The sequence below is a fragment of the Mchenga conophoros genome, linkage group LG12, assembly GCF_057382185.1.
Source record: "Mchenga conophoros isolate Kocher_MC1m ecotype Shallow Benthic linkage group LG12, M_conophoros_male_GT1.1, whole genome shotgun sequence".
In the NCBI taxonomy this organism is placed as follows: Eukaryota; Metazoa; Chordata; class Actinopteri; order Cichliformes; family Cichlidae; genus Mchenga; species Mchenga conophoros.
In genome coordinates this window covers 32068885-32092646 of record NC_140537.1, presented here as the reverse complement: position 1 = coordinate 32092646, position 23762 = coordinate 32068885, and the positions used below count along the sequence as shown (strand labels likewise).

The following is a 23762-nucleotide window of genomic DNA, read 5'->3' as shown; positions in this document are numbered from 1 at the left end:
GGATTAGATGAAGTGGAGAGAGGTGAAAATTGAACACTCTAACAGTTAACCATTTTGTGGACTGTTTCAGTATTAGTCTCATTTCTTATGTATTTGTTTTTATTAGGGATGACAAAGAGACTCATTCAAGCCTGCAGTTAAGTTTACATCACATTGTTCAGACTATAAACATGTCAGGCGCTTGTTGATACTTTGATGATTAATTACAGCAGCACAGCATAGTGTGTGTTCACAGTCTAGGCACCCAGCTCACCACTCATCAATATGTAAGTAAAATTGGGGGTTTATAATTAACTATTCCCCTGAGTTTACAGGTGGATACTGGGGCAGTGGAGGGGTTTAAATAGTAGGCTGCAATGCTGGGTAGTGGACACTGACATGTAAGAGGGACACATTGGAGATTTTTTGTAGCTTAACTAGACCACCAAAATGGGAGGCCATGTTTGGTATATGAAATGAGGACAGAAAGGCACGATATGTGTGTAAAATAGTGCAGCTCGAGTTCCCTGCTTCTTCTGCTTCTTTGCTCCATTTCATTTAAAATATGATTTCAAAACAATTTTGAATTCTCTGTTAGAAGCAATATATAAGTATCAGTCCATTTACCATATTCACTTATCTTGTATGAATTTTTTTCTTTTATTCTTAGGAGAGCAGTACAGGAGTCCTTTATTTTAACTTCTTTGTATACGAGGTTTTAGCCCTGCACTTATCAGTTGCTTTCTACAAGCTTAATGAATCACTTCTCTTTGCAACGTTGATGTACAAAGCATGATTGAGACATATTGGAATGACAGGAAACCAGTGACAAACTAAGCTGAAAATACTCATTTAAAAGTTTCGAAAGGAATTTTTTAAGATTGACTTGTAACATCTAAATAATGTAGTGATTTTATCAAATTTGTATTACCTATTGGCATTGATGTAAACCCTGAATTTTACTGTCTTTTCCAGCTTTTGTAAAGGCAGGACACTTTATTCTGTAGTGCGAGATGCCAAAGTTGTCCTGGATGTTAACAAGACACGACAGATTGCGCAAGAGATGGTCAAGGTAAAATAACTCAGCACTGATTTCTCCAAAACACTTCAGCAGAATGCCACGTATTACAAGGTGTCCCACCCTCCCTCCCTCTCTCTGTCCTCAGGGGATGGGCTACCTCCACGCAAAGGGGATCTTACACAAAGACATGAAGTCCAAGAATGTGTTTTATGACAATGGCAAAGTCGTCATCACTGACTTTGGGCTCTTCACCATATCTGGAGTTCTGCAGGCTGGCAGGTAATTATGTTCAATACACTTATGGGACAGGAATGCTTTCGTTAGCATTTGCAATACATGAATTAGTCTTGGAGAGAAACTGAAAGTTCTGACACGTGTAGTGCAGAGACAACAAAACCTTTGGTCCATGCAGTGGATACGCTGCACATTTGTGTGATGAAAATGTCATCTTGTTATGTATTTAAACCCTACTTTTTTATTATTACTGCATACATTTTTTAACACTGTTCAATTATAATGAATGGTGATGCTTCCTTTTCTGTTTTTGAAAACCTCTGTTCCAACATGTCTAATTTACATAACGGTTGCCATTAAGATTACATTCATGCGCAAATAATTGAAAACTGTTTTTTTTTCTGGAAGTAATTACAGTTCCCATAAAAGCTTCACACTTGTCCCCTCAAGAACTCAAACAGTGTTAAACAGAAATGTCCAAGATATAAAGAAAACATGAGTAACCAGGTCAAGGAGGAGCAAATAAATTCAATAATGGCTGGATAAATTTGCCCTTACAAACAGTACAGCAGAACTATTTGTTCTGTGAATCATCAGCAATGGTTAAAATGCTCAAAATTATTTCCCATGCCAATGAAAAAATATATATGTATGACACCCAACATCTAGACTAACATTGAAACAACTAGTAGCTCAGTGTTTTAACATCTGTAAGAAACAATTGCATTGTAACTAGAGATTGACAAGGTACAACACATACTACTACACATACTATACTACAGCAATGGTGAGCCAGGACATCAGATCCAGGGGGAGATATCATCATTACCACCCTCCAAAATTAGGTACAGAGCCCAACAGTGATCCTTTAGATGCTTTGCTATAAGCTCAAGGTAGTAAAGGAAAGTTAGCAAAATTATTAAAACTATAGTAAAAGTGTGATGAAGAAAGTGCAACAACCTGCTCATACCCTAGGCCTTAGAAAAGCCCAACCAAAGACTGACCTCTGCACATCTTCAGTTATACCAGAGGGATAGAAGCCGGAAGAATAAACTAGCTGTTTTCCATTGAACCATCCAAGGTGTACTCTCAAAGGTGGAGGATAATAGGAGAGCAACCCCACCAAGGCTGAACACAGAGCAATACTGGAAGAGCATATGGGAGAATATTGCAACACAACAATGCTCAGTGGCTTGCAAATCTAAGAGAAGGTCACAGCAACTTCCTTGAACAGGACCCAGTAACCATGAGAGTGGCAGATATAAAAGAAACAACTTCAAGTGTGAAGCTGGATAGTACTGGGACCTGATATGATTCACACCTACTGACTAAAGAAACTAACTGTGGTCCATGAACATCTGGCCGCTGCTAATGGATGAGACCCACCTGGAATGGCTAACTGAAAACCAGTCCTGATAGTCAAAGATCCCCAGAAGGGCCTAGTTCCATCCAACTACTAGCCGATAATCTGCATTAGTGCCTTTTCAGGCATCATAGTGGCTGAGATGAACAAGCACATGGCTCAGTTTCTCAGTTTGGCCTGGAAAGGAATCAGCATAGCACCAACTACTGGTAGCAGATCAGTCATCTGAGACTGTAAGACCAGACTGACCAACCTGTGGACTGCCTAGATTGACTACAAGAATGCCTATGACTCAGTGTCTCACACATGGATCCTGGAATGCTTAGAACTGATCAACAGGACCCTAAGAGCCTTCAACAGGAATTCAGTGGGGGATGTGGCGAAAAACACTGGAGGTAAACCTTAAGCTAGTTGCATAAGTGTGTTTATATTTTGTCACCATTGTTGTTCTGCATAGATTTAAATAACCTCAGATAAATCATTAACTAGGATACTGACTACAGCATAGAGCAAATGTCAGCCTTCTCCTCTATATCAATGACATCAAGCTCTATACCACCGATGCACACGACTAGGATCTACAGAATTCGGGCTGCCATTTCACTAGCTGGACCCATGTCCTCATTTTAGGTTTGATAACGTTTGAGTGGGTAGAGTTGAATGGCTTGGGCATGAATTGAGCTGCAGTTTGGGGAAGGCCTTGAAGTGGACTGACGGCGGCTCCAGGGCCTGGCAGATCCCCATGTACTAAATAGAAGTGAAGAAGTTAAAGGATTGAAAAGGGGAGGGAGGGTGAGGCACGTAAACGAGAATGAACAGCTTGTAGAACTGAGGGAGCCTATATAGATGAGAACTGGAAGGAGCATGTTTGGAGGCGTGCTCCTGCTCCTGAAATTGCAATACTTTATCTACAGTTGAACTGGAGAAGTGTAGTTGGATGGTAACAAAAAGAGGAAATGCAATCAGAATGGAGGCGATTGCACTACCAGAAGGGAACATTGCAGACACTGAAGACAGCTACAAGTACCTGGGAATCCCACAAGCAAATGGGAGTCATGAAGAGCCTGCTAGGAAAGCCGCAATTACCAAATATCTCCCATGAGTAAGGCAAATCCTAAGGAGTTAGCTGAATGGGAAGAACAAGATTTGGGCAATCAGCAGTGCCAGTGATCAGATACCCTGCTAGCCAAAGCAGCAGATAGAAGCCACTGACATCAAGACAAGAAAACTCCAAGGAAGCTGTCACCCCTCAACTCTGAGACTAAGGCTAAGCAGAAAGAAGAAGGCCAAGGACTAGAGAAAGTCTTAGGGCCACTATCCATGATGAAACAACATATATCTATGAGTTAATCAGGAAGATGGCCACACCTGATTATGTGCCTAGTGAATACCTCACCCAGCAGAAAATTGAGAAAAATAATTATTGCAGTGCAGGAACAAGCTCTAAGCACTAGATCAATAAAGGCTGGGGTCTACCACACCAGGCAAGACCACCAGGCTGGAATATTATACAAGAACATCTGTGACAAGTTCCTAAATCAAAATGTGATATGCCCCCTAGGGTAGTTAAGAATGTCTGAGCTAAAATCTTGTGGGACTTCCAGATACAGACGGACAAACAGGTGATACTAACGAACTGGACATGGTAGATAGATATTGCTATACCAAATGATTACTGTACCAGGAAGAAGGAACATAAAATCAACAAGAAGCTTGAGAAATAAAACAGAGAGGAGCTAGAGGAAATGAGGAGGGTAAAATCAACAGTGGTATTCGTGGTACTCAGAACACCCAAAGCAGTGGCCTCCAAACTGGGCAAGTGGCTCACACAGGTATCAGGAATGACATCTGAGATCTCTGTCCAGAAGAATTTTATTTGTCACGTACACAGTCATACAGAGTACGATATGCAGTGAAATGCTTAGACAACTGCTCGTGACCTAAAGCAAAAAAAAAAGGAAAAGGCTATGAATAAGATCACAGCAGAGTTTATGGAGAAGTTTATGCAAAACTTCCCAGTCCACCTCGTACACCTGAGTGTACGAAAGCATTTTATTCATATTGATTTTTGCATGTTCATCTCTCTCAAATCTGCAATTCATCATGACACTAGAGCCAAGTGTTAATGAGTTTTGTATAGCATAAACACTGGAAGCTTACTGCGAGATATTATCATTAAAACAGATATGGTGTTCAAAACTTCGACGATGTACTTGCACTTGTAGTAATTGCACTCGTTGAAAGGGATAAGTCATTTTTAATCTGTGGTTACATTTAGTGTTTTTAAAAGCAGACCAAATGCCAATATATTAACAGCAACAACATCAGCATTTTCTGTTTGAAAAAATAAGCTTATTTGGCATCTCATTTGAAGCAAAATGATGTCATTATGACATCTGCATTATAAATATGAAGCTATGATCTGTAGCTGCTTAGTTTGGCATAAACTGGAGAAAGCTGGTCATTCCCAAAGTTAACAAAACCCCCCAAATACCTCTAATCTTGTTTTATAGAAGGTAATTAGAGCTTTTTTGTGATGAAAGATCTTCATGGTGTTGTGGAAGTTTTCCATTTAAATAAAGCCTGCAGACGAGCGGTGAGCGGTAGCTAACATTTTTTAATCCAAACACACAAAGAACAGAAAACCAAGCTTGTGGAGAGCCTACATGACCGCGCGGCAGGGTCAGCAGAGTCTCACTGAGCCTAGCATGGCTCTCAGTTAAATACTGGTGAAAAGAAGTAAGATTATTTCCCTGTCACTTGTTTTGAAGCAGTGATTTTATTAAATTGTCACCCTCACAGCTGGCTGATCTGTTTGGACAATTATGATAAATACTAGCCAGAGCACTTTATGTAGTTTTGACCACTGTGACTATGAATAATGATCAAATTTCACCCACTAGCATTCTAACAACATCTGCTGACATTTGGATATATTGCCATTATCAGCGTAACATAAGTGTGCCATCTTAGCATGGTAACGCACACACTAATCATAACAAGTTTCACGAATTCAAGTGACGCCAATAAGGTAAGAGCTGTGCATATTTTGGTTGTGTTGTTAAAACATAAGAACTGTACATTGAGAGTAAGACAATGATAAGTCTTTGTTTATCTCCTTTTCTTGTTTTTATGTTGTAGCGTTGCAATTCAGTGGATTTTAAATCCACAATCTGATGCGCTTCAAAACTTTAACACAGATTGTGATCAAGACTTAATTTCCTGCAGTGTGACTTGCAAAAACTTTGAAAACTGTCATTTACACATCACCAATTTATTTCAAAGATAAAACCACTGTAACAGTTAAACAGAAAAGTAAAAGATGATGTTTATAAAATAGAATGGCAATTACACCAACTTACCAGTAATGCAACAGCAACAATGACGCTCAGCTATATGAAACAGTAATTGAAAAGCATTACAGATTCATCTTATTGGTGGTTTTTGTATCTACAGTGTTCTATAATGAAAATGAATCAGTGTAATAGCTTGGCAGCATGATACAGTAGATCAATAAGCCCTGACAAGTCTCCATCTGCACATTTTCTCTCTCTACAGCCGCAGAGAAGATAAACTGAGGATCCCCAACGGCTGGTTGTGCCACCTAGCCCCTGAAATCATCCAGCAGCTCTCTCCAGAAACAGAAGAGGACAAGCTTCCTTTCTCCAAGCAGTCAGATGTCTTTGCTTTTGGGTGAGAGTCCTCTTGCCAGATGCCCCCTAGTTTGTTTGTCCAGACGGCATCCGAGCCTGGAGGATTATAGCAGACTGTTGACAAAGAGGGTTTACAAACTCCAAATATGTGTGTGAACTTAATAAATACTCTGCACCACATGAGGCAACTCTCATTAACACTTTTAAGATCTCATTATAGATAGAGATTTTTTACTGCTGTACAAAGACTAGTGTACAAAGACATGTATAATATAGTAATCTGATATAATAAATGAATTTTTTTAATGCTATTTCCAGTCTTTATACATCCATTTCATAAGCATTTACTGAAAATGGGATTAACAGTGTTAAAACCTAATTATGTAAAATTATGATTTTGGCATAGACTCCACTTGGCATTGCTCACCTGATTAATAAACACTTAATCTACGTGATTTGACTGAAATACTGAGTGATTGGATCTATATTTATGATAAAGATGGGCTAGGGTAATGCACAAATAAGCAATAGCAGCTGAAAGACAGCAGAACACTGGGAAAACGAATTGAAGTATAAAATGCACACTGATTAGCGACTGGTGCATCCGTGTGTGTTAAAATCTTATTTGAGCAAATAATGCGAACCAAGAGGGGGTTGCCTTTGCAAATGTGCAAAAGTGATTGAATAATTGCAGGTTGAATAATTGCAATAGTGATGGTGAGAAACGAAAGGCGTCGTCTAAGCAGGAGGACTGAATAGAAGAGAAACTAAACAAGTTTTGTGACTGAAGGTGTGCTCAGACGCATGATGTATTTTTCCATGCGCTCCTTTTGGTCGAAAACATCTCACTGATTTTTTCCATTATTACATACAGATTTCCTGTCTGAGTGTCACTCTGATTTCTCAAGCCAAGGTGTCCTCCAGCTCCTCCTCTGAAGCCCAATTTTAAATTCATCCTAACTTGATTAAAAAAGCCCCCCTGGCTCCTGTTCTTTCTCCAGTGACATTACTGCTTCATTTGAGGGGGTGGACCCTGCTCTGTTGACTCCTAACACAATTGCTTTCTCAGATGGTTCCCCATATGGAGGTCTCATCACTATATTATTCTAAAGGGAAGAAGAGTGCAACACTGGTGCACCATGTCCAGCTGCTCTGTTAGCATTTGTGTTACCTAGAGGTGACCCTCGTGGCTTTTTTGCATATTCATCACCAATCAGCCATCATCTTTTCCCCCTTACTCCTGGCAAAGAGCTATTTTTATTCTACTCAAACTCAACACGCAGGAGCAGAATGAAAACACCTTATTTGCACAGGGAAGGTAGTGAATGCTAATTTTCCATGAGTAGTAATTAAAAATGTACTGTTTTTTTTTAGCTTAATTGTTTTTCAAAAATTTAAACTGACAAAAAGTCATCCACAAAATCATGCTTTTGCACATACCACGATCCAATTATGCATCATCTACAGCTGCTTATTCAACTGCAAAAATAAAGTTTGTCAGTTTATAGTTGTCCTTACTCTTGCCTGGATAAGAATCCTCCATAGGTGTTTTTCGAAGACGCTGTTATTCTTATGACCAGATAGTTTAAAACACTGATCTACTTTGCTTCTTTGTCTTCTCAGCACCATCTGGTACGAATTACACGCACGTGAATGGCCTTACAAGAGTCAACCAGCAGAGGTGATCATATGGCAGATCGGCAGTGGGATGAAACCCAATCTTGCACAAACTGGCATGGGGAAGGAGATATTAGTAAGAGCTTCTTTTTTTTCTTTTTAACTTTTCACTATTCATGAATCACCTTTTCCTTCAAAATTAGCTACTTTATAATTTTCGTGTTTAAGCACTCATTGAAAGATTACCTTGCCTGATAAAGACAGGAAGGTCATTTTCACACATGCGGTACATCATCTGTCAGAGCTTTATGTAAAAGTGTAGATGTCTTTACTCCTCTGGCTCCCAGTTGCAAAGTTTATGCAATGCGTGATTGATCCCATGAGAGCAAGTAGCTGTCTAGTGTAATTGTCTCCCCATGAAGCACCCCTGCCTTAGCCAAATTGACTATTTTCAGAGAATGCATTTGGTGTGAAAATTCTCCTGCTGTGTGCTATTGTAAACCAAAATGTTTAAATTAGTAAAAAGATTAAGTAGTGTGAAAATTTTCAAAACATTCTTTGAATTTAATTATTACGTTTTTGTCACTTTTTCTGTTGTTGTTAAGTAAATGAAGCAGATTAAGTAAACTCCAAGTATAACTTCATTTTACTGTACCATTTCTGCTATCTGTCTGCTAGTCCGCACTTGTCTCTTAATAATAGATTTTCCTGAGTAGATGTTCTGTTATAATGGAGCAAAGTATGTTTACAGTTCATTTGCATAATTGTGTTTTTTAGTTCTTCCTGTTAGACTAGTGATGCTGTGGTAGCATGAATGAAGTGAGCTGTTGGGTTAATTACGGTCCCCATGTTAGCACAGTCACTAATGTACAGAGTGATACCCTGCTCAGTGCTAAAATGAAGACCTGTGAAGTGAACCTTAAACTGCTGTGCTGATGCTTGTCAAGCATGAGTCATCACTTACCATTAAAGTTTCATGCCAGTCAAAGGACTAATACATCTTTTAAAATATTTTATTAGGAAGTTAATTAGTTAACATTACTTTTGTCTACCTAAAGCAGTGAAATTGTAATATTACATTGTTTTAGTGTAAAAAACTAAATAGATAAAAAAGAAAAAGAAAGAAAATAAAGACACACACATATGTGTGTATCTGTATATATTTGTATGTGTATATATTTATATGTGTACATATATATATATTATATCTGCCATTGAGGTTAAATTTTTATTGACTTGAGTATATTAATGTTGACTTCCATGACATTCTGACTCCCAGCTTAGCATGTATGGACACTTTGTTAGAAATGTTAATGCAGCTGCTAGCCCCTTTCCATGATTAGGGATATCCATTCAGTATTCCGATGTGAGGGAAATCTAAACTTGTCATAACATTGCCTCAGGAGATAGGTGAGGTGGCAGATACTTTAATCACATGGACTTTAAATCAGAGTTTTTCATCCCAACTGGGATGACTTATTCTTTTTTCCCCCTCTTTTTTGAATTTTATTTTACTTTTGCTTTTTCTGATGCTATTTTGTTAGGTTTTAGTCAATAAATTAAGACTCAGGTCTTTCCCAGCATATATAAAGCATATGTTAAAAGGCACATTTCTCCCATCTGCAAAATGTGGGAGAAATGTTATATGTTGGGCTCGAAAAGAGCTTATGACTTTGTAAATACTTAAATTAAACGGTAATTAAATACTACATGTAGCATAAACACTTGACTTTCAAGTTCATCAACTTGAAAAATTAAAGGCAATCATTTGCTTTAACTTGTCTGAGTTCAGTCATCTTATTTGGGTTTACAGTAATGTGAGAAAGGCGACCGGAGACAGTGTCCTGATTCTCCTCACTTTGTAATGAGTTTATGTGTAGAAACAGCTCAAGCAATCGCAGGTTGGATTCATCTGAAGTAGATTTTCACATGACACCAACAAAAGGTATTTGAAGAATGCTTTTAATTGAAATTGAAAAATCTCTGTAAAGATGACAGTGTGCTAATATTTTAAGGGTGTCAAGTCAGATTTCACAGTCAGGTTGGAAACACTGTCCTTTGTTTGAAGATATTTGGCTTTGTCTTTGCATTCGTCTTGATAGTCCCTTATGTGGTTGTAAAGTTTGTCAAATGCCATTTGAACGAAAATATTTCTTTACAGATTGCACACTTAGGTTGTGTAGCCCAGCTTAAGGAACAAATTTCAATCTTCTTGGTTTAGCTCATATGCCAGCCAGCCTTGTTTGCATGTATGAAATGTAAGTCAAAACCATTGCTGGGTCTGCTTGTGTTACAGTTCACTATCAGATAATCAGGCCAAATTACACCAACTAGCTTCATGAAGTTTTTAGACAACCTGGACACACCTGTTTCTTTCATCACATAAGCACCTGAAAAAGATCAAATAATTAGTTTTTTTTCTGTGTCTTTGCTTTCCAGGATATTCTGCTCCTCTGTTGGGCATACAAGCCAGAGGAGCGACCCAGCTTCTCCAAGCTGGTAGATTTACTGGAAAAGTTGCCAAAAAGGAACCGCCGCCTTTCCCACCCAGGGCACTTCTGGAAGTCAGCTGAGTATGTCAAATAAGTTAGGGACATAAAACGGCAAACAATCAGCAAGTATAAAAAAGCAGCCGCCATAACTCCACATAAATAACCCACCTCCTTAAAGAATGCACTGAATCCAAAAGCCAGCCCAGTGATGAAAACTGCCCGTGCTGTGTGTATTTTCATGGAATGTTGGCATGTGTGTGTACAGATACGTTGACTGTCCAGTTTCTCAAAGCAGTCGGGACTCATATTTTCTTTGGTTTGATTCACACCATACTGGATATATTTCCTTTATCTTTTTGTCTTTTACTATTGACTTGTTCCCGTCATTATATTTATTTCTTGGCTGTATCTTGCTTGTAATTTCAAACAGATCACGTCATCCTGGACTTAAAAAAAAAGTTTTGAACAAATGTTGTTTTTTGTGTTTTTTTTCCATGTTTTATTCTCGTTTGGTTCGAATGAGTGTAAACGTTGAACATCACATATTGTATATATTCATAACATTATGTTGCCATTCCTTATGTCTGTCAAATGTGTAGACCATTTTGTCAGCGTTACCTCATTGTCTCATGTGTGGATGTCCAGGTTTCATCTTTGTCTCAAATGTTTTGTCTAACTGAAAATGCCCTTTTATTTACACCGTACCATTTGAATGTGAAGAAGCCAGCATCCCTGTTTGTGTGGGGATGTGTTGGCCCAGTTCTTTGATGGGAGACTGTTCTCTGATCAGCCTGTGCTTTGAATATTGCCTGTGAACATAAGCTAGATGTTTGAACAATAACAGCCTTTGGGAAAAAAAAGAAAAAGAAAAAAAAAAGCCACCGGTCAGACCAGGAATCCCCTACTTGACGATGTTCTGTGAAATTGCTGACACTTGAAATGTAGTTTTCGTCAGCTGAACTAATTACCTTTCGGTAGTGCTGTCACTGAGCCCCCCCCCAAAAACCATTCCCCAGTTCCCATAAATCACTGTATACTATTTTTCTTTAAATAGATAATGGCAGATAACAGTATAATATAGATCCAAAGCTTGTTACAGTGTAGTCGGTACAGTAATTTTAAGTTATTTTAAAGTTGTAGACCCTAATCACAAAGTTTTACAAGTTACACATTAGTTTACTCAATATGTGTATCCAATGGAAAAGATTTAAAAAGCTTAAAATCCCCATCTCTGCACTGAAGTGACTGTTGGACATAGATTGAGAAAAATGTGGCTTCTGAATAGCAAAATAAAATTTAAAAAAGGTTACAAAGTTTCTTAAAAGCAGTGTTGGAGTCACTTTGAAACTGAACGCTTCAAATAAATTCTTCCTAATCTTAAATATTTATTGAAATCCCTCCCTCTGCACTGTTCTCGGATGGCAGGTTTTAAGATCTACTCTTCCAAGCTGAATAAATAATCTTGTAATCAGCTGTGTGTTCAAAATGAATTTTACAGGCAGCTTGACTGCATTAATATCTGAGAAAGAGATGCATACAAATGATACATTCTTGTAAGATGTAGGTAATTAAAGCAGGACTTTGCAACTGTTGTTGAGGAGTTACGAGATAATGCTAAAGCTACTTCTTCCAGTATTGCATAAATTGGTAAATCTGCTTTTTGCTAATGTCAGCCACCGTAAGTTATGGTTGCACCACTCTGCATTACTAAAAAAATTATCATTTGTAAGATTTTAGTTAATTCTCATCTGGTATACAGAGTCAGTGTGATTTTTCTTAGCTACCTGCTCCTTATGAATATAACAGAAATATGGCATTCCTTGTGAATGCAAGCAGATAAAATGTAATGTTCCTCTCTGATGGTTACTTAAAAATCGTTGTTTGCCCTTAGATGTTGTTTTAAATATACCTGCCATCAGATGCTATAAAAGTTCTAAAGGATAAGAAAAACTGGAGCAGTAGAAAATGAATATATGTCTTTATTTGCTGTGATAATTGGCAAGATTTGATAGTGTTAACTTCTTTGCCAGGTTTATTGTTTAATTAGACACAACAGCTTTTCCATCTGTGTCTACAATGATGGCTTTGAATGGGTTATTTTTGACAACAACACTGGTATAAAGCTGACTGTGGAGCACATTTAAAAATAATCTGAAACTTGCAATCATGTAACTTAAATCTGGCTGAATTTTCCCTTTAACATATCAGGAAAAAAATAAATAAAACATATCAGGATGCTGAAGACCACCCCTGGCCATTTTTCTACTTCATACTGTATATCAAAATATATTTTAAATGTATGTTATAGAGAACTAGCTAAGTCATATCACCATGAAATTGGAAGCTGTGGCATAATTTGAGCTGTACACTGCTTGATTCTGTCTAGCCACGTTGAATAGATGGAGACAATCCAGTCATGTTAAATAGCCATTTTCACCTCATTATATACACATCTGCCAGTGTTGGAAAATGCATACAAACAATCTGCTGCTGTTTTTGGGAGTCTGTCTATTTTGGAATTGCTCAGATTCAAATATTGTAAGTGGATCATTTATATTTGTACTGTTTACAACTTTAAAGTGCATGAGATGGACTATCAAAGATTGATTCTTGTTAAGAAAAAAAAATCCTTCAATACTATATATAAAAAGTATGTGAGCATTTTTCTGATGACCTGTTGTCCATTGAGCAGTTTGATCTCAAATTTTACATCAGGCTTTGCAAAACTTTTCAACAGCTTTGTTCGAGAGAATGATTGTTGCAGCATATTTATAGATTATATAAATGATTATACTAGAATTAAAATTTAAAAAGTTACGACCTGTGCACATGCTTAAGTTGACAACAAACCGACTGGACAACAATCAAAGATATAACATTAATGCCAAGTGTACATAACAGATTGTAGACAATGTTTTATCGTCACTTGCCGTGATAATAATATTCCTTGTGAACTTTTTGAACTTTTTCTTTTGAATGTATAAATTGTGTTGTGTTTTTTGTTGCCTTTGTTATCTGTTCATTTTAATTTATTTCCTTCATTTTCCTTCTAATTGCATAAGCATTGATGCTGTGTTGTTTCTTTTCCTTGATTCCGTCCCTGTAATGTAGATGATAGCTCCAAAAAGCTTGTATTTAATGATGCCTTATGGTCCATGGCTTAGTGATGAGTAGATTTTGATCACAAGCTCTTTTATTTGCACTCATCCTTTAAAAAGTGTATGACAATAAAAAGATGTTTTCATTTTGGACGTTTTCTCTTTCTTTTATGACATCTTTTATCTTAGTCGACCCTTATCCATATTTTATGTTGGTTCAATTTTTTAACACATCTTCACAAACAAATGCACTTCCTAAAATTCAGTCTTATATAGTAAAAGTAAAATGTAGATTTCGATGATCTGCTCTCAATTTCTAATAAACTGTCATAATAAAATTGAAATATCTATTTTATATAATTTGCAGGCTTATAAGATGGCTGTTAGTCACATAGAACAGTAGCTTTAGTCAATGTGCTGTTTCTATGGTGGAAAAATAATACAGAGATGAAGATAAAATACCAATGAACCATCGCAACTCTTAACATCCTGTTTTTTATTGTAAGATGCTGTGCAGTGAGATAGTGCCAAAGCACGCAGCCACTCTGCAGGTGCTCACAAACTAAATGAATTCTCTAGTTGTTGAATATTCCCAGCTGTCCATCCTTTGGAAAAAAAATTAACTGAAGCAATCAGCAGCACACAATTGTAGTGAAAAGCAATTTAAAGTGATATTCTTTCAAGAAAATCTTGAAAGAATAGGCTAAAACCAACTTCACATCCACAACAGGATCTATTAAATGAGCCATTATTTTAAGAGGTTAAAGACATCAGTTGAAATCTACAGGTTTATTTCTACTTTTTCTACCAGTGAACTGTTTCCATGACACCCATAAACTAAGTTTAGCTGGGTTTGTCATGTGGAAATGCCTCAGCCTGCATGCAGTAAGATAACACAATCCATTGCCCTTTTTAGAAAATCAAAAATAAATGGGTAATTCATTAAAAGTCCTGGTTCGACCCCCCAGCTCTCTCTGTTTTGGTCGTTGTGTCCTTGGGCAAGACACTTCAACTACTGCCTACTGGTGTTGGCCAGAGGGGCTGATGGCGCGATACGGCAGCCTCGCGTCTGTCAGTCTGCCCCAGGGCAGCCTTGGCTACAGCTGTGGTTTGCCTGCACCAGTGAGTGAATGAATAGTGGAATTGTAAAGCGCTATATAAATGCAATCCATTATTAAATAATGTACAACCCCAACTCTAAATGAGCTCAGATAAGTAAAAATAAAAGGAAACTGCAGTGATTTGCAAATTTCATAAACTCCAATTTAAATTTCATGGCAGCAGCACATCTCAAAAAAGCTGGGATGTTTACCATCCCCTAACAGCCGTAAACATCTGTGAACTGAGCAGACTAATTGTTGGAATTTTGGGTGAGGAATGCTGTCCTATATGTCTTAGGATTCAAGCTATTCAGCAGTCCTAGGTCTTTTTTTGTATTTGTGTTTCATAATGCACCAAATGTTTTCAGTTAGTGAAATGTGTGGACAGCAGGCAGGCACTAACACACACTAATACTATCAGAGACGCAGACTTTTGAACTGAGTGCTGATAATAAGTCAGATGATCCCTCTCCTCTGCAGTCCAGACGATGCAGTGTCTATGCTTACCAAAACTAATTTCAAATTTGGATTTGTCTGACTACAGAACAATTTTCCTCTTAGGTGCGGTCCATTTTAAACAAGCATATATGGCCCAGAGAAGACACCAGTGTTGCTGGATGATGTTCACATATGGCTTCTTCTGTGCATGATGAAGCTTAACATTTACAGGTGCCATGTCGAACTGTGTTCACAAACAGGGTTTTCTGGAAGTGTTCCTGAGCCCATGCAATGGTTTTTAATGCAGTGCCACTGAGGAACTGAAACTCAAGAGCATCTGGTATTAATTTGTCCCTTATCCCATGTACACATAGATTTATCCCGATTCTCAGAATCTTTCGGTGACATTATGTACTGTAGGTTATGATTTACAGTCATTGCAAGTTTATGTTGAGGAACAGTTTTCTGAAATTGTTCCAGAATTTGTGATGCAGTTTGGGGTTGTTGTTTTGTTTTGTTTTTGTTTGTTTGTTTGTTTTTTCTTCTTTGCAGAGAGGTGAACTTCTGCCTGTTTTTACCTCTGAGAAACTTTTCTTCTCGAAGATGGCACATCATTCTGTTGCCAATTAACCTTATTAGTTGCAAAATCTTGCTACAGCTGTTCCTTTTTTAGTACCACCTACCTTTCCAGTGCTTTGTTCTCCTATCCTGACTTTTTTGAGATGTAGGGTTGACATTAAATTTAAATTGAGCTAATATTTTTCTTAAATTGGTGCATTTTCTCAGCTGAAATATTTGATGTTTTCTATAATCTACTGTGAATGAAATATGAGGGTTTTTTTGGGAAAGGACAGTAGACTGTATCAGTTTGTACTTGTCTTGAAGTCTTTTGTCCCCTAAAATGAAAAGAAACCATTTATTTCAAAGGCTGTAGGAAGGCAATGATGAAAGATCCCCATGGGCACTAACATCTGACTTCAACAATACATGATGAAGATATCAAGATAATAATCATATAACAATGCGCGATGTGCAAAAATGGGGTCTTGATTTTGATGAACATTTATCTTAACTTTTCACAACTCTAAACTTATATACATAAGTATCTGTGATACTTTTTTGTGTACCTTGGTTAGAAGCTTATTCATAGCACATTTTAGACAAACATAAGGAAACCAAGGATATTGAATATATCAACTTTATATACATCAGAATTACTTTGAACATGTATCGTGGCATTCACGTCAGTGAAGCTGTTCCAATAGTACAAAAATTCTTTCATTTATTTCCAGTCTTTCGTGCACAAACTGGCATACTGATGATAGTGTGTGCATGTGTGTGCAAGTATCTGTGTCATACAGTGTCAGACCTGTGACTCACTGGTTGAATAGACAGAATGAGTTAGTGAGGGCATGGAGCAGAAAAATGAAATGATAGATAGGTGGACAACCAGCCCTCCTCCTCTACATCCAACATTAAAGTCCAGCCTCAGTCACCGAAGTGTAAAAAATCCACATCACCCAATCTCAGGAAGGCCTGAAGCCCACCAGAGCATGAATGTTTGGTTTCTGTCGACATTCTTAAAAGTGTTAAAACCCGATAAGGTTCAGTGCATTTCTTGTTATAGTATATACTGACATAAGAAGCAAAAATAAAAACAACAGGGATTCACAAGGTCATTAAATTAAATATGTTCCTTTGCTGTGATTATTATGGATAATCCACTTGATGGCTATCATAATAAAATCCTAATTAAAAAAAGAAACAATAATAACACAGCTCCTTAAAAAACCTAAAGGAACAATGGATTTGCAGGCTTAACAGCTTTCTAAAGTGATACGCAAGTTCTTGCAAATACTAAGTTGTAATTCTTTCTGCGCTCAACGTTTCATAAATAAGATTTGAAAAAATTGAGGTTTGAAAAAGTTATTGTCAAGACTGTATAAAAGCAAGTGGATGCTTTTATATTAAAATAATAATTTTAATTTAATTCAATTAGGAAATTATTCATTATTATTGGAAAAGAAAATCACTTTCCTGTTATAAATGTCAAGTTATTTCATTTAAAATAAAATGTTTTTCTGATGTTTGCATTGGGTTGATACCTTTGATCATGTCTTCGTAATATTTTGTCCATCATCTTCATTTTTTATTTATTCCATTTTGAGATCGTTGTACTTTCAGAGCTAATCATAAGGAAAATATACTGTAAGAGCAACACGGCTGCAGGTAATAAAACTAAAAAATACTTTCCCTATACTGAATATTGATGGTCCTCATGGCAGCACAAAACAGGAACCATGCACTATAATAAAGGGAATGGAAAATTATACACTATATTCTCAGCAGAATTTCAATAAAGTTTAATTGCAGAGTGATTTAGAGGGTGTAACTAAAGATGTATTATGAGAACTGAATGTGTTTCAAAATGACACAAAAATCACTGCAAAGGTAGCTGCTCTTTTGGTGTATAAGCTAAAACAATTTTTCTCCCTAAATGATTGGCTATCATAGAAGGATGCAGAAAAACTGTGGTATGGGTTAATGCAGAAGAAATCCAAAGTTATGTGCAAAATGTGTTTATTTATATTTAGCCCCAAGAACAATTTCTCCATAACCTCAACCAACGTGCCATTCTTGGCTAAACATAGTCGCATATGGTATACGATCCACCCCAAACTCTTCCCATTCAATCATTAAAAATAGGGGTAAAAAAGTAAAAATATTGCCACTGAAATTGATCCAGCCACCAGTTGCGTTGCACCTAAACGTGCAAACATAGTTGCGTCAAAGTTTATTTGTCATGTAATGTTCTTCTTGGCACTTCATTGGCTTAATGAGGCTAATTATGCCAACTCTGTGCTCACCTTTGCAAATATAATATAGGTCTACAAAAACACACAGCATAAATATTTCGAAAATAGCAAATTTAGATTAGCTCTGTCACACAGCCTCCAAGGACTGCAGGGCTCTCTTTATTCATTTAAAGACACCCACATGGTTTATTATGCTGGAGATGTATTTCATTAGATCAGGGGTTTGGAAGTCAAACAGAAAGAGAGAGCAGAAGAGCTACAAAGTGTGCCATACAATGGGGATGTCCTAAAGGTTTAGCTTGCCTGAGCCAAAAGTCGTGCCAGTTAGAAAATACTCATTAAGCTTTGAAGCTTAACCCCCCCCCCCCCCCCCCCCCCCAAGACAAAATAGACTGGCAACACCTGTGTGTAAGCACTAAATCCCATGCAAAAGTGGGACTCATTCCCCGTCACATGAGGTGAAAATGTTAAATAATTGCAACCAGCAGGGTAGTCTGTGTGACATGTTTGGGGAAGAAGTTTTTGGTGGTCAAACTGTGGTAATTTCACATCATGCTCAAGAGCCTGAGAGTGGTTCACTGCCTGACATCCACTTGGCAAACCCACACTGGTTGAACTGTAGATCCCAAAAATAAATCTTACATAATCCAAAGGATGGAGGATGTGACCCTGTCTTCCCCTCCAGCAGGCCCTATGCTGGCCCATCTGGCTGATAATGTGTAACAACAGTGCTTCTCACAAAGATCCATTGTCACTTTCATGGACGCAAAGTTTGGATGTCTTATCTGCACAACATATAGAAATAACTGCTTTAAATCTGCTACAAGTCTGAAGGCACACCCTTCACATCTTGACAGTGCATCAAGATCTGAAGACTTACACCAATTCTGAAAAGTGCCAGTATGTGACAATTTGAAAGAGACTGTTTGGAATACAGTTCTAGGATGTGTTTAATTTGATTTCCATGTGTTCTGCATTGTTAGATGACAGCAGTTAGACATCTAACAGTGTGGACTCCTGTGGTGCTGTGTGTTAAGACGGAGAATTTAATCTTGTTTTTGTTTTCCTTCCCCTTCCTGCTCCAGGCTGTAATGGAGACATCGATGGGACAGTGTCTTTGTGTGAAGCTCGTCCTCAGCTCTGCTCACATCTGCTCCACCGCCTGCCTGCCTGCCACCCACCTACCCACCCTCTCTTGTCCCACCTTGCTTCCACAACTCTCACCTTTCCTGCTCCTTCTTCTTGCTCCAGCTCTTACACGTTCCCCCTCATGCCTGAATGGACCCTTTAGCGGTCAGTATTGGCCCACTTTCCCAGAGTGGGTGACAAAACACACCGCAGACTTTCAAACAGAGAGGCCTTTCTCCGCTCTATGCCTGAAGCCCTTCCCTAAAACACCCTGTGTCTTTCTGTTGAACACTTTCAACAATCCATACACCACCATTCATGCTACGTTGCAACTCATTTTCAGCTGCAAGTATGTTCTCCAGTATCATGACTGTGCAACATATCCTTCTTAGCTTTTTAAGCTTTGCTCTTGGGGGACATTTTCACGGCAGCTCGCTACAAAATTGTTAACTGCAACATTTCATTTTGCAAGTTGTTTTTTGTTGTTGTTGTTGTTGTTGTTTGTTTTGTTTTGATATTTCTAACACTTTAAACTGATTTGTAAATCATTTTTGAAGGCCCTAACCCTACCCAAATTATGTATAATTTCCACTGCACCACTTGATTTTTCATTTTTTTTCTGGATTTCTGTGCTTGTAACCAGTAATAGCTAACAAACTTGGCCTCTAGAAATACCAATAACATGTTTCAAACTTGCCACAAAAAATGCATTTCTATGAAACATACTGAGAACGATGAAATAGAACATCTGCAGCGAATGAATAACTCAGATGTAGTATGACACAAAGCTTTAGTCAGTGTTTAAAGAAAAAAGATCGCTGTTTTGTTTTAATTTAAGGGCAAAATGTCTTAAAAAAACACTGTAAGGTCTGCTCTTATTTAACCACACATGCTGTCACTGCTAAAATACAGACGCAAATGCTTGCCTTTGGCATCACAGCTGCAATATAAATTATAGAACAAAACCCACCATCAACCCCAGCCATACAGCACTTGCAGATTATGCCAGTACATACATGTTGCACTACTACAAAATGTAGAGCGTCATACACGTGACATTGCCTGTACGCAGGCTTCAAGAAAGGCAGTGATCATGTTTCATAAGTTCCCATATGTAAAATTTATAGAGGCTGGGTTGATGTGATTCTTAACATCAAACGTCTGAACATTCTGAACACAACTTGTGGTCACTAAGCAGCTGTATCTGTGCAGTTGGGAGGTCAAGTGCCTTTTTCAAGGACATCTCAGCAGCAGGGGTTAGCAAAGCAAAAAGGTGACTCTTTTTTTGTCACTCATATTGTCCCAGTTGATTTTCGGCATTTCTATCTGAATCCAAATGTGAGAACTTTACTGTTTGTACAAACCAGAAATCATCACATCAGACAGTTTCTATTTCTCTTCTTGCACAGAGAAATTATAGATTGAAAGAAAGCTTTGCATTTCAAAATCTAATCCAAGATTTTCAAATTTACCAGGCAAGTTTGAACAAGTCACTGCTTTTGAAAAAAAAAATGGAGAAGTGCAGTGCTGGTGGAGGGAATCAAACCTTCCAATGAGAGCATCTCAGTTTAATTGATTCCATTACATGGTCTACTAACTTGGAAATCGACACACCCATTTGTCTGGAGTGACAAATTAATCTCTTCCAAGTGAGTGAAGAAGAATGGAATGAATTCCAAAAACTCCATACCCACGAGACGAATGTTAAAATACCTCTGCTGATATTCACATCCAGTGAAATGAATGCGAGTTTTTGCTTTTCTCTGAGAGATTTGCTTCTACAATATTAGAATCTGTGAGTGATGAGAAATGTTTTGTGTACATGCTATGTGAGCAAATTACAGAGACAAAAAATGTGCTATTTGGACGGAATATTTATATTTGTGTTTATGAAAGACAAGACAATATTTGAAACTTTCCCCACACATGCAGGTGTCTAATGACCTCACAGCTATGCAATGAAAGCAATGGACATAAATAATCATCAGTGACAGTTTTGTGTTTTGTATTTATTTAGCAGTCAGAGTCAACTTTTGTCTTTGAGTACACCTTGAACATTTACATAGAACTGATGGATGGTGTCACTTTTTTTCATAGTGCAGAAAATTGGAGTCATATCCTCAAAGGATGATGTTTTGCTAATTAAGATGGAGCTTTCAGTGACCTCCCTGTGCACTCTTTAGTGAGAACACTTAAAGCCACATCCACCATAAGCTTCACTACTAGAAACATATAAGTGTCTACAGAGGCTGCCTGCAGAATACTTTTAAGGATTGGCGCTGTACTGCTCAGTTCATGGCCACAACATAGCTAAATATGGCATCGTGCTCTATTGTTCCCTTTGCAAAGAATTCAAATGTAAACTTGTCCGTCCTTGGACAAAATGAATTAGAATTGTTCTGCCTGAAATTGCTTTGCAGTTGTTTGTTTGAATGGCTACTTTTATATGCACACAATAATGCCATTATTACCAATAATGTGAGCAAAGCATGAGCCTGATTAAGCCTTTGACGTGGTTTCATATGTATTATGCTTGTGTGTGTGTGTGTGTGTGTGTGTGTGTGTGTGTGTGTGTGTGTGTGTGTGTGTGTGTGTGTGTGTGTGTGTGTGTGTGTGTGTGTGTGTTAAAGTGAAATGATGGCTGAACATAAAAGGGGAAAGTTTTTTTGTTGGTTTGGTTTGTTTTTTTTCTTTTCAGTATGCTCCACTAAAAAGCTTGAGGCAGTGGCAACCAAGAGACACAAACAAGCTCTTATGTTATGTGCATCCTGCCTGAAGCTGTACTGCCTTTTTACTGCCTTAGTTTTACACCTGGAACAGGATCGCTTAAAGAAATGACAACTTTTCTGTTCCATGTGTGTCCTGGCATTAAAGGATGTATATGGTGAGTCTATTTTTCTAGCAATCAAGAATTTCCAAGAAATAAAATACTTGTTAGTTCAAGTCTCACTTCCCTATCTTGTGGTAATAGTTTTATCTAATAATCCAAGATTTTTAAAAAGACCAATTTATATACTTTCCATTTTTCATGTAAAAATCTCCACCATGTCTTTGGTATTAATTTGAATTGTGAAGCGAACATCAGCCACACTAGTGAGAAGTCTGAAAGTCCTAGCTGGCGGAAGCTGATTTAGCACAGTGCTTTTCAGACAATGAAGTATTCTGCATCCTGTGTGAGTGTACACAATGTGGTCAGAGGACAACCACCATTAGACCTATTTCTCAGCAGTTCCTCTTAATCTTCCTACATGCACTTGGCTAATAGGGCACCTTGGAGATCAAACACTGTGGCAGGGCTTCAAAAAATGATTCACAGAAGAAGAAAGGCAGCACCAGACTGCAAAATGAGGTGTTCTCAGCTCCTCTGCATGCCTAATTGATCAATGAAATATTTTCAGGTGACCCAAAACACAGTGATCCATGTAAACCCACTTTCCATGACAAATACAGATGAGTACATGCAGTTGAGAAAATGAGAAGGTGATTATTTTCCTGCTGAGAACTGTTCATGGTTCACTGTCGAGAGCATCGAGGACAGACAAACAAGGCAGGGTCAGAGAGGTGGAACTCTGGATACATATGAGGCTGATGTGTAGGCTAAACATGTGAGAATGATGCAGCCTTGTAGTGTAATGAGGAATGCTGAGAAACACCATGAAAGTGTTTCAATCTGACTGTTATACCAGGGAGTGCATTGAAAGGGCTTCTTACAATACTTCTGTCATTTTTTTTCCCAGAGTTTTGTTTGGAAAGATTTAAACTCAACTATCTGTCATCAAATGAGTCAAACTTGAGAATGTACAGGATGATGTCAAATACAAGCAGCTTTTCCAAAAGGAGAGAACATATTATCCTGAATTTACACAACAACCTCCTTTCTGATGACAACTGCTCATACTGCTGATTCAAATGTACTCTGAATCTGTCGTTAGCATTTGAGTGGATACTGTTTGTTGTATATGAGTATTATTTTTGTCCAGGCCTCATCTCACTGTAAAGCATATCTTTTTTGCTTCTTTTGTTGCCATTATTACCTTAAAATGCTTGGCTGCAACTGTCATAATGCAACACTTTGATGCCCCCCCCCCCCCCCCCCCCTCCAGATTTCTGATTTTGATTATGAAAAAAAAAAAAGAAATCATACATTTTTTCATCATCAAAGTCACCGTCATGTTGTTTGTGGTCATCAGCGTTATCATCCTCATAACAACATCAGCAAAAACACATAATGTTGTCCTCATTCAAAAGAGCCTATCTATCATTCAAGCTTGTAATGGAACTTCATTTGTATAATTTGTACAGTAAAGTTTATAAAAGTTTTCTACCCTTTCAAAAATGATTTAGTTTCTGCTGTTCAACTGAATGTCAAAGAAAAAATACATTTGCAGGCCTTGATATAAAGTTTGTGTTTTTTGTGCAGCATTTGGGTTTGTTCTACTGTTCATAAGAGGAAAAAAAAAGTCAATAAAAAATTTAAGTGATAAGTTCATGCTGTTTGTGTGAAGTTTGCATCTGACATCTAAAAGTGTGAAATATGATGAAGCACCTGCCCTTAAGAATACCACTGAAGTCCACTGACTTTATTTATTCAAGTTTTTGTCTTGTTTGCTCTGCAAGAATAGATTGATGGAAAAGAGAGAAAAAAAAAGAGCAAACAGTATGACTCACGTTAGGCCCCAAGACATCATTAACGTTGCTATTAATGCAGCTTATGTTGCACTGACATTAGAGTTAGAAAGCTCATTTATTATTCTCTTGATATTGACCAAGGAAGGCCAACTGAACTTATTTGATGTTATTTTATTATAGCTCGTGGCAGTAAT

General features: G+C 37.7%; 1 protein-coding gene across 3 annotated transcripts in view; it reads left to right on the top strand.

The window, feature by feature from the left end:
* ksr2 (kinase suppressor of ras 2) overlaps positions 1 to 23445 on the top strand; it is a 118094-nt gene extending 94649 nt beyond the window's left edge. For 2 of the 3 annotated variants that reach the window (XM_085295290.1, XM_085295288.1), the window contains 5 exons: positions 955 to 1051; positions 1146 to 1279; positions 6156 to 6290; positions 7874 to 8003; positions 10307 to 13608. In XM_085295290.1, coding sequence (XP_085151416.1) covers positions 955 to 1051; positions 1146 to 1279; positions 6156 to 6290; positions 7874 to 8003; positions 10307 to 10453 — 643 coding nt within the window. In that variant the 3' untranslated portion in view covers positions 10454 to 13608. Of the gene's footprint in view, positions 1 to 954; positions 1052 to 1145; positions 1280 to 6155; positions 6291 to 7873; positions 8004 to 10306; positions 13609 to 18896 lie in introns of those variants that run through there. The other variant, XM_085295289.1, reaches the window with a different exon arrangement.
* The last annotated feature ends 317 nt before the right edge of the window (positions 23446 to 23762 follow it).